This window comes from Mustela nivalis (assembly GCF_964662115.1).
Source record: "Mustela nivalis genome assembly, chromosome: 1".
Taxonomy (NCBI): Eukaryota; Metazoa; Chordata; class Mammalia; order Carnivora; family Mustelidae; genus Mustela; species Mustela nivalis.
In genome coordinates this window covers 48483560-48495771 of record NC_139020.1, presented here as the reverse complement: position 1 = coordinate 48495771, position 12212 = coordinate 48483560, and the positions used below count along the sequence as shown (strand labels likewise).

General features: G+C 33.5%; 1 protein-coding gene across 5 annotated transcripts in view; it reads left to right on the top strand.

The window, feature by feature from the left end:
• Positions 1-12212, top strand: part of SENP7 (SUMO specific peptidase 7) — a 164126-nt gene that overhangs the window by 94851 nt on the left and 57063 nt on the right. For 3 of the 5 annotated variants that reach the window (XM_082696193.1, XM_082696196.1, XM_082696194.1), the window contains 2 exons: positions 1320-1514; positions 11701-11816. In XM_082696193.1, the coding sequence (XP_082552319.1) occupies positions 1320-1514; positions 11701-11816 (311 nt within the window). The remainder of the gene's footprint in view (positions 1-1319; positions 1515-11700; positions 11817-12212) is intronic. The other 2 variants (XM_082696195.1, XM_082696197.1) reach the window with 1 other exon arrangement.

The following is a 12212-nucleotide window of genomic DNA, read 5'->3' as shown; positions in this document are numbered from 1 at the left end:
TTGTGGAGATTGTGCTAGAAATGCATACTTTCAAAGATTTCCTGCAGTATCTATAGAAAAGCCCAGTTAACTGGATCCTTTGGCAACTTAGTATTAAGGATACGTGTAATGGAATAAAATAAAGAAACCAAAAGATAATAGGCCCAGGTTCTTCTACTAGGAAGAGTTATACCTTCAGCCATTTAACTTTTCTGAGCTTTGAGTTCCACCTGTTTAAAATAAAGAGCAGACTCAAATTATTTTAAAGTTTTCCTAAGATCTGAAATTCCATGCTGTCTGGAGCATAGTGTGAAAAGAACATAATGTTTCTATGTCGTAAAAATAAGTGAAAAAACCTCTAGGCACTACAGCAAATATGACAGAGTACAGGGAAGCTTACATTTCATTTAAACAGAAATACTCAGGCCCTTTCTAAGTGTTTTCTATTGTTTCTCATAAAGGGTCATTAAAGTGCTGCAAGTGACATATTGATAACAGTCAAGGAGAATATCTGGTAAAGAGGAGATAAGAAAACTTTAAAAAAAAATGCAGTAACAAGAACAAAAACATCCCAGTAATTTGCTTTGGGTTGGTCAGTTCAGGGCGAAATAATTGCTTTAGGGCATAATTGTGGTGTGGCGAAGTGTATCAGTTGTTACATAATAACTATTGGCTAACCAAGAAAAGATTATATTTATCCTCTTCTGTTTAAGAAGATACCAGGCTTTGATATAGTACACCAATTTTTAAAAGTTTGGAGCTTTAAAAAATATCCTTTAATTTTCTAGACATTTGATTTATTGGCTCTTCCCTTGGTGCTGTTAAATAAAGCATATATATTACCACTGGTATGTGTGCGGTTTCACTTATGGAATCTATCATTACCATTGATGCATTCTGAATGATTTCTTTCCTGTTAGATTTAGCATTTCTCATTTGCCAATTACTAATATGTAATTTATCAAGGACTTTCTGTTGAATGAGAAGAATAAAGATTTCTTGAATTTGTTTGTAGTAGTCTCTTTTTTATAAATACTGGAAAAGAGAAAGAATTTTTGAGAAAAATTGGTTAAAATTTTAAGCACCCCAATAGCATCCTTTAGTACAGTGAAGCCATTATTGTGGCAGGCTAATCTGTGTCAATTTGTAAGACACAAGTAGTTCTAGAAATATAAAAAGATGTGTTCATACAGTGTATTTATGGGTTGATTTCTAGAGTGATATAGTTCTAATAGCTTGTGCTAAGATGAAAATGTTTGAAAAGTCAACTTCTTAGAATACATTTTTTTTTTTTACTGCAAACTTCAGTACAGTACAGTGTTTGTTATTTTGTGTGACAGGATACCCAGAGTTATATTGACGAATGTCCTGGGAACGGAGTTAGGAAGAAAATACATAAAGACCTCATCTGTAACTGAGGCCAGTTTGGGTGATACAGACAACTTGCAATCAGAGCAGCTTTCTTCATCATCTGATGACAGCCTAGAATCTTGTCAAAATCTAAATCCTCACAAGAACTCCTTTTTAACTGAAAGGTATGTTTAGTGATAACTTTACTTAAAATAAATATTTATTCTAATGAGCCTCTATTCTTCCCCCATAGATGTGTTATTGTGAAAAGTGAGGCAAATGTGCTCTGGTGGCTAGTATGACTTTTGTCCCCAGTTGGCTTGAGATGGCTGTTGGAACCAGCAGTCTGTGGCTAATAATCAGTTTCAAAAAAGTACAATATACTGTACTTGTGTTTTGGGAAAATAGATGCAGACTTTTAATGAAAATTGAGTTACCTATTTCAGTATTTTAATTTATTTGATATAACTGAAATCTATTTCTCTGACAGTTTTCTGTTCCTCTTCCACCTCTGTGCTATTTGTCTATCTGGCCGTCTGTCAGTCTGACCATCCATTTGTCTGTCTCTCTCCATCTTACTGTATTCACCATGTTTATGTCAAGATTCTAGAACTGTCAAGTTTCTAGAATTGGCACTTAGTGCTCAGGAACTATTTGTTGAGTGAATGGCTGAATGAATTCCTCAAAAAATGGTTTGAGATAGCTGAATTCTACTAACAACTGTAGCTTACTGAGCCAGTAAGAGAAATGGAAATCTGAAGTTGCTTTTGTTTGATTTATTTATTTATTTATTATTATTATTTTTTGATGTGGGCTCTGAAAATTCATTCTCTTGGTGGTAGTTTTTTTTTTTTTTTTGATTGTTACATTTAGAATAGGCATAGAATTTGGAGCCAGACATCTGGATTCAGATCTTAGCAGTATTGCAAACGTGCTGATTTACCTTGGGCAAGTCACTTATTTTATCTTTAAAACAGGGGTAGTAACAACTCTTATAAGATTATTGTGCAGATTTAAGGAGCTGACTATGTAAAGTTCTTAATATTATGCCAAAAACTTAGTAAGTGATTAATAAATGGTGGTCATTATTTTTGTGTTTCTCTTATTGATGGTACTATCAAAAGTACCATTACTGGTGCTGTAGTTGATGCTCCTGAAGTCCTCTATGGTGAGGATGCCAGTATGGGATTCTGAGATCACTGCCACCTCTGTTACTATTACCAGTGCTGCCAAGGCAGTTGTCACAGCCACCCTAGTATTACCGTTTGGCTTAAGGAGGAGTATTATATTCCTTAAACCATGGAAATAAATTGCAAATATGGCTGTACCATGACTTTAGTATATGTGCCTGATTTAAACTGAATATAGCATGAACACAAGGTATGCTCAAGGATGGGACTCTTGCAGCCAGCCTCCTCCCTGCCTGCCTATCTTAGAATCAGGAAGAAGAAATATGAATTTAGATCTTCTGAGGAGACATGATATTCTCACATTATTGTTATTGCCATTATTGTTAAGAATGTAGTAAATATGCCAACTCTTCATTACAAAGATATAGTGTCAATTAACAACTAAAAATTGGTGTGTAGGAGAATGGGAGCTATGACTGAAAATGAGGAAGTTTTCTCTGAAAATTTAGCACTTATGCCCTTGATGAAACCTGAGGAAAAATGTTTTGTGAAGGCTAAAGATCTTATTTTAATCTTAGCCTATCTTTAGTGTTCACAACTGTTATTGTTGACTATAATGACAACTTGAATGGAATTTATGCAGGAAAAAAATACTGTGTTTTATGCCAAAAATAAAGGAATAGTTAGAAAACACCAAGGCTGAAAAGGAAATCTGAATTAAAATGGTCTCTTTGAAGTAGCATGTTTATTTTTTCTAGATAGCAACTTATTATTTGAAAATACATATATTTATTAAACTTTCTATTACTCTTTTAAAAACTTTTAACTAATATTTATTATCTATTTATTATGATATTACACTGTGGTAAATGATATACCTGTACAATGTGTATAGTATGGTGTTGAATTTTATCTCAATCTATTTGCTTAACTTCTTTCTCTATGCCTCAGTTTTACCTGATTTGTAAAATAACATGATAATGTCTAGGAATGCTGGAGAGTAAATGAGAAAATTTGCTTTTCTCTTGTAATTTGGTAGTTTGCCAATCAATACATAGAGATGTATCTACTTTTATAAATATGTGCTTCCTTATGAATGGGCATTCAGATATTTTTCATTTTTTATTTGTTTAGCATTGCCACAGTAAGTTTGTGTATTTATTTTTATAAACTCTTTTTAAAGAATTTTTTATAAATTCTTTTTTTTTCTTCTCTTTTTTTTCCTTTTAATTTCCTTTTTTCACATGATTTATAATTTTTTAAAAATTTTTTATTTTTTATAAACATATAAAATTTTTTTAATAAATTCTTATAGTGTCATTTTTTAATATTCTAACCAGAATTAAATGTTATCATTGAAAAGTTTTTTGATAACCTGTTGGCAAAAATAAATATAACTGTTCATATGAAATTGCTTTCATTTCAGTCATTTTTTATTTTTAGTGAAGATGGATTTTCTGTTTATGTGAGTTTTTGCTTAGTCTTTGTATGTATTGGGGTGTTCCATCTGTTTCTTATTGACTTGTAAGAACTTATTAAAGAACTTATTAAAGTTATTAACTCTGTTATATAACATGTTGTAAAAATCTCTTGAAGTTTCCTACTTATCAATTTTACTTTGATCATAGTATCTTCTGTAGTTTATAAATTTAAAATTTTATTGTGTAGAATATGTTAGTTTATCCTTGGAAAGACCTCTTCAGTCTCAAGTATAGAAATAGGTTAGTTAAGTGGTATTTTAATTTGTGGTGATTTATATGAGATATCAGATTCAGAACAACTGCCTAGAGGTTATTTTCCTAATTGAAGTTCTGATTCCTTTTTTTTTCTGGAATCTGGTATAAATTTCTTTGGGGGGTTGGGTTGCTTTCACCTTTTGGCTATTGTGACTAACACTGTTATAAACATTGGTGTACAAGTGTTTCTACCTCTACTTTCAGTTCTTTTGCATATCTACACAAACGTGGAATTTTTGGATCATATGGTAATTCTAATAGTAATCTTTTTAGGAACCACTGTGCTGTTTTCTATAGCAGCCATACCATTTTACATTGCATTAGCAGTGCAAAGGGTCCCAGTTTTTCCACATCCTCGTTAAAACTCATTCTTCTCTTTTTTATGTAATAGTCGTCCTAATGGATGTGGTGTGATATCTCATTGTGGTTTTGATATGGACTTTGTAATGATTGGTGATGCTGAACATCTTTTCATGTGCTTATTGGCCATTCATGTATCTTCTTTGGAGAAATGTCTATTCAAGTCCTTTGCCCTTTAATGAATCACGTTATGTTTTACTTTTGAGTTTTAGTAGTTCTCTCTACATGCCAAATATTAATATCTTACCAGAAATATGATTTTCAAATATTTTCTCCCATTCTTCTCTGACTATATGGCATGAAGTTAGAAATCATTAATGGAAGGAAAACTGGAAGACTCAAAAATTGGTGGAAATAAACACACCTAAAGCAACCAGTCGGTCTAAGAATAAATCACAAGGAAATTAAAAAATGCTTAGGAATGAATGAAAATAAAAACATGGGATGCAGCAAAAGCAATGCCAAAGGAAAAATATATAGCTGCAGATGCTTGCATTAAAAAAAGAAGAAATATCTCAAATCATCAACCTAACTTTATAACTTAAGAAAGAAGAAGAAGAAGATAGTTTTGCCAGATACAGGATTTCTGGTTGACACTTATCTCCTTCAGTACTTTAATATGCCCATGCTTTCTGGCCATCATGGTTACTGATGAGAGAGCGCATGGAGTATCGCTGTTATATGAGGAGTTCCTTCTCTCTTGGTACCTTCAGGATTCTCCCTTTGCCTGTATCTTCTGACAACTTGATCATTAATGTTTCTTGGTACAGGTCTCATTGAGTTTATTCTGCTTGTAGTCCCTCGGACTTCTTGGATGTTTGTATTCATGTCTTTCATCAAATTTGGAAAACTTTTTGGTGATTATTTATTTTAGTAATTTCTCTGCTCCTTTATTTTTTCTCCCTCTGAGGTACCAGTGTTGCATATATTGGTCTACTTGTTGGTGTCCCACAGGTCCCTTAGGCTCTGTTGACTTTTCTCAAATTTTTTTGGTCCCTCAGATTTGATAATTTCTATGATCATATCTTCAAGTTATCTTTATTTCTTTTCCCTTTCCTTAAATCCAGGGACTATTTCTTCTGCCTGCTCAAATCTGCTTTTGAGTCTCTTAATGAATTTTTCATTTTATTTATTTATTTTAAAGTTTAAGTAATCTCTATAGCCAACATGGGCTTGAACTCATGACCCCAAAATCAAGAGTTGCATGTTTTCCCAACTGACCCAGCCAGGTGCCCCATGAGTTTTTCATTTTAGTTATTATACTTTTTAGTTCCAGAATTTCCTTTTGGTTTATTAATATATTTCATCTTTTAATATTTCCATTTATTCATAGATCACTTTTTTGACTTTGTACAAGACTTTTAGCTTTTTGAGAAGCTTTAAGATGGTTGTTATAATGTCTTTGTCTATTGAGTCTGCTTCCTTTTTTCCTTCTTTTTTTTTAATTGCTGTTTTTCATTATCTCTGTTCCCACACATCAGCTTGATATGTAAACATAAAATCTTCCCAGGTCTTTTCTGAGTTTATGCCTTTCCCTAGTATTTTTGTGACTTTTTGAATTCCTTTGTATATGTGATTATTTTATAATACTGTAATCCTTAAAAATTTGGTTCCCAAAAGGAGAAAATGGGAAAAATAAAGGAGGTACAGATAAAACAAAACAGGTGCTAGCCCTTTAAGTCTCCCGGAAGTGCTCTTAGCTATATGGGAAATGTGTTGTAACATTGGTGGTGGTTGTTGCAACAATGGCTGCCTTTCTCTATGTCTCCTCATCCATGAGCAGAAACCGCCATCGTTAATGAGAATACAGATTCTCGGTATTTGGAGAATAAGGTCCTTCTTGCTTACCTTGGTAATTGTAAGCTGTGCAGCCTATTTTAGGAACTTGGGCTTTGCTGCTTGCTTTGTTCCTAGTGGTAGGTGACTGGGTCACTGCTACTAACTTTGCAGCTCAGATTGACTGAAATTAACTGCAATTTACTCTTGATCCTCTTGACTAGTAGTTGCAGCTTTCAATAAACTCCGGAATACCAAAACAGTTATATCAGACAGATTCTGCCAGTGTGGCCATTGTCTAGGTGGCAAGATGGTAGGTGCTTCCTACTCCACAATTCTCCTGTGGTCATTTGTATGTTTTATAGTTTACTGTACAGGGATACTAGATTTATTCTTGGTACCTGATTTTTTTTAAATGCAGCAATTATTATATAATATATTTCATTATTAGAAAATGATATAGTTAATAATTTTATATAGTTTTTTATTTCACAGATTTTTCTACTGCCATGAGTTTTATTAAAAACTACTGTGAGTGAAAGTATTGTGTGTAAAGATTTCATTCATTTTTTGGCTATTTTAATTAGTACTAAATTGTTTTCCCAATGGTTTTTATCAATTTATTTTAAAAAATTAATTTTGTTGACATATCATTGACAAAACATTGTATTAGCTTTAGGTGTACAACATAGCGATTTGATATATGTCTGTATTGTGAAATAATTAACATTGTAAATCTAATTAACATCAGCTTGTATAGTTACTTTTTTCTTGTAATGAGAACTTCTAAGGTCTAATGTCTTAGCAACATTCAAATGTACAATGCCCTATTGTTATAGTCACCATATTGCATGTACATTATACTCTAGCACTTGCCTTACAACTAGAAACTTGTACCTTCTTACCACCTTCATCCATTTGCACCCACTTCTCTCCAACCTCCCCATCCTCTGCAATTACCAATCTGTTGACTGAATTTAAGTGTTTTTTTTTTAAACTAAAAGAGTTGACAATTTTATTTTCACATTTCACAATACAAATGAAAACTACTTTTTTTTTCCTCCTACTAATTCCCCTGTAAAAACTATTCTCTTTGATAGGAAGGGGGAGCAAGTCTTTCTTGTCTTGCTGTTAGAAAACACCCAAAGTCACAATACCATGATCTTCTGGTGAAGTAGAACAAGTAACATAAAATAGATATAAAGAGGTTCCCATCTCTCCTTATCTGTCTGAGTCATTCCTGACCAAGTGGGCACCATCATGGGATGTATAGGAGGTCCCAGGCATCATGGGCATGTGGCTTCCCAGAGGTGGCCTCATTCTAGAAGCAGGTACACTGGCATCATCCCAGGAGGATGAGGGTCCATCATTGGCATGGGAGGGTCCCCCTATTGGGTGTTGGCATCATACCAGGGTGAGGAGGACCCAGGAGACTAGGGAGAAGGGAGACTAGGATCATTGTTTTTGCAGGAGGAAGAGCAAGGAATTGCCTGAGAGGTATCCTGAAATGTAGCAGTTTAAATATTGTAGCAGTTGAAATGTAGGAGTTGTTTTGTTGATCTGGTTCTGAGCTCGTCCATCCATGTCTGGTAGTTTTTTTTTATTCTCTTTGTGTTTCCTACTATTGTACTATGTTTTTCTGACAGATGGAGAGTCATGGATGAAGGATTTATTGCAGTAGTTACATAAGACTTAGGTATGTTGATCTGCAGGCTGTTGGCCACTCCCTGTTTTTTTTCTTTTTTTTAAGTTCTCACATATAAGTGAGATCATACAGTATTTGTCTCTTTCTGACTTATTTCACTTAGCATAATGTCCTCAGGTCCCATCCATGTTCTTGCAAATGGCAGGACTTCTCTTTTTTTGTGGCTGAATAATATTCCTGTGTGTATGTATCATATTTTCGACATTCATTTATCTGTCAGTGGACACTTAGGTTGTTTCCATGTCTTGGGTATTGCAGTAGTGCTGCACTGAACATGGGGGTGCATATATCTTTTTGAGATAATGATTTTGATTCTGAGAATAAATATCCAGAAGTGGAATAGCTGGATCATATGGCTGTTCTATTTTTGAATTTTTTAGGAACTCCATAGTATTTTCTACAGTATCTGCACCAGTTTACATTCCCACATTCCCATCAAAAGTGCTCAGGGGTTCTGTTTTCTCTACATTCTTGCAATGTGTGTTACCACTTTTTTGTTGTTGTTGTTTTTGTTTTGTTTTGTTTTTTTGATAATCATTCTGATGGATATGAGGTGATATCTCATTGTGGTTTTAATTTACATTTCTCTGATGATTAATGATGTTACACTCCTTTTCATGTTCCAGTTGGCCATGTGTATGTCTTTGGAAAAATGTCTATTCAGTTCCTCTGCTCATTTTTTTTTTTTAAAAGTAGGCTCCATGTCCAGCATAGAGCCTATAGTGGGGCTTGAACTCAGCACCCCAAAATTAAGACCTGAACTGAGATCCAGAGTCAAGTGCTTAACCAGCTGAGCTACCCAGGCACTCCCCTCTGCCTGTTTTTTTTTTTTTTTTTTAAAGATTTATTTATTTATTTATTTGACAGAGAGAAAGATCACAAGCAGGGAGAGAGGCAGGCAGAGAGAGAGGGGGATGCAGGCTCCTTGCTGAGCAGAGAGCCCGATGTGGGGCTCGATCCCAGGACCCTGAGATCATGACCTGAGCCGAAGGCAGAGGCTTAACCCACTGAGCCACCCAGGTGCCCCTCTGCCTGGTTTTTTTAATGGAAAGTTTTCTATTGAGTTGTAGGAGTCCTTTATATATTTTGGGTATTAACCCCTTATTAGATATATGGTTTGTAAATATTTTCTCCCATTCCATGTATTGCCTTTTCATTTTGATGATGGGTTCATTTGCTGAGCAGAAGTTTTTGGTTTTGTTGTAGGGTTGCAAGGTTCTTGTATGAAAGAGTAGAAGAATGGATCTTGTGGACACAAAAGAGTGAAGTGAAGTGAAGGTTTATAAAGTGAAGATGAGAACAGAAAGGAAAGAAAAAAGCTCTCTAGAGGGAGAAGGATCTGGAATGGGTTGTCACTGAGGGCTGTTATGGCCAGTCTTTTATAAAAAACTAACCAGGGAACTTGGTAAATTTGTCAATACATGGTGGGTTTCTAAGTTTCATGAGAATATCTTATCTATATTTAAACCAAAATGGTGGACTGGTAAATATCATGAGCCTATTTTGTCTCTGTTTAGAACAATGAATGTGTTCCCTTCTCCTTGGTTAATATCTCATCTGTAACATTTCTCCACATCTGGGATTTCTGTGAGCCCGGACATGAGTTCCCTTCTTGTCTCTTCCTACCTAGCCTTGCCTGTTCCTTACTCAGTTTGATGTAGTCTCACTTGTTCATTGTGCTTTTATGACCTTTGTTTTGGTATTAATTTCAAAAAATCATTGCCAAGACTGATATTAATGAGCCTACCCCCATGTTTTCTTCTAGGAGTTAGATGGCTTACAGTTTTTTTTTTTTTTTTTTGATTTCCCAACCTTTTATTAGCCTAGACAACACAGAACTTTATTTTTATTTTTTGGTGAAAACAAGAAGTACAGCAGTTTTAATGTTTTAAATTTTTAATTCATTTTTTTATGTATGGTGTAAGATGGGGGCCCAGTTTCATTCTTTGGCATGTAGCTATTTTTTAAATGCTATTAATTGAAGAGAATCTCCTTTCCCTATTATATATTCTTGTCTCCTTTGCCATAAATTAATTGGCCATGTATGTGTGGATTTATTTCTGGCTCTCAATTCTGTTTCTTTGACCTGTGAGTCTCTTTATATGCCATACCATACTATTTTAATTACTATAGCCTTGTAATATAGTTTGAAATTAGAATGTGTGGCAGTTTTGTTTATCTTTTCAAAAAACTAGGTTTTACTTGTGTTGATCTTCTTTTTTTATATGTATTTTTAAAGATTTATTTTTTTGAGAGAGAGTGTATGCTCAAGCGGGGGAGGCGGCAAGGGAGAGAATCTCAGACAGATTCCCCACTGAGCATGGAGCCCAGTGTGGGACTTGATCCTATGACCCATGAAATCATGACCTGAGCTAAAACCAACAGTTGGATGCTTAACCACTTAAGCCACCCAAAATTAACAAGAATTAACAGAAGAAATTTTGATCTTTTCTATTGTTTTTCTTATTTCTGCTCTGATCTTTATTTCCTTCTTTCTGTTAACTTTGGCCTTAGTTCTTTTTTTAGTTTCATGAGGTGTAAAGCAAGGTTGTTTATTGGAGTTTTTGTTTCTTAATGTAGGCATTTATCACTACAGATTTCCTTCTTAGAATTGTTTTTTGCAGTATTCAGTAAACTTTGAAATGTTGTACTTAAATTTTTATTTGCTTCAAGGTATCTTTTGATCTCCTTTTTGCTGTTTTCTTTGACAACTTGTTCAGGAGCATATTGTTTAATCTACATATATTTGTGAATATTCTAGCTTTTTCCTGTTACTGATTTTTAGTTTAATATTTTTTTGTGCTTAAAGATAGTTGGTATGATTTCAATCTTATTAAACTTGATAAGACTTTTTTGTGGTATATCATATGATTAATAATTCATAATCATATGATTATGAATGTTCTGTATACATTTGAGAAGAATTATATATTTTGGTGTTATTGGATGGCATGTTCTATAGATGCATTTTTAGTCTAGTTAGTCTAATGTATGGTTTTAGTCCAACGTTTTCTTGATTTTTTTTTTTTTTTTTGGGTCTGGATGATTTATCCATTGCTCAAAGTGGGGTGCTGAAATCTCTTACTAATATTGTATTAAGTTTTCATTTATAGTAATATTGTGCTCATTATATCAAAACTTGTTTTTCATACAACCTTCTATTTTATATATTTAATGGGTACCTAATAATATAAATTATTCCTTCTGAGGGTAAAATTTATTACTCCAAACTTTATTTTGTACTTAATTTTTAATATGTGAACCATGCTTGAAACATATAAACAGTTCCCTTTGGGTTATTTTTTGATTACATATAGAGGTGCTTATCATGTACTTCTCTTCATGGAATTTTTACTTTTTAAACCTCTTTGATGTATTTAATACCTGTATCATTCTTTTGCTCATTTTGCATGTGCCCAATCCCGTGGTGTCCATATTTTTTTTTCCCCACAAAAGAATAGGGGAAATTTAATGGTAAAATAGGGAAAAGAACTTACTTCTCAAATCTTAGTTCAATATTCTTTCTTCTGTGCAGATTATATATGCCGCTATATGCGACTGTATATGTAACCTGTAAAACTGGATTTTTATCTTGAATATAAGTCAACTGGCTTCTTAATTCATTTGGATATAGAAGAGATGAATATAATATTTTCTTTTGCAGGGGTTCCCAATCAAGTAAGACAGTAGATAATAATTATGCAAAGCAGGCTTCACACCCTAAAGAAAAGCAAAGAGACGATGGCATTTCTCTTGTAATGTCTGATGCTCAACCTAAAGGTTTGTGAACCTTGAAAATTTGTTCTCATTTGAATTTTTATCTTTTGCATTTCTAATAATTTTTAAGTTATGGTTAACTTTATTTAATCTTACATTTAAAGGATTTGTGAAAGTAGAGGGAAGTACATTTAGCAACACAAAGAAAATTGCTAAATTTGTTATTTGTACACTATGGCATACATTTCTAGATTTATTTACTGAATCTATAAGTTAAATTTGAATATTATTTCTTTTTGTTGTTATTGTTGGGGCTGGATATACAGCTATACACTTAGAACGTTAGTTCAGCTATTTGTAAGTGTTGTTTACATGGATATGTCTGGTAATTCATATCACTGCTAACTCGATTATTATTCTTAGCTTCCCACTGTCTATCCTCCTATGACATACATTCTT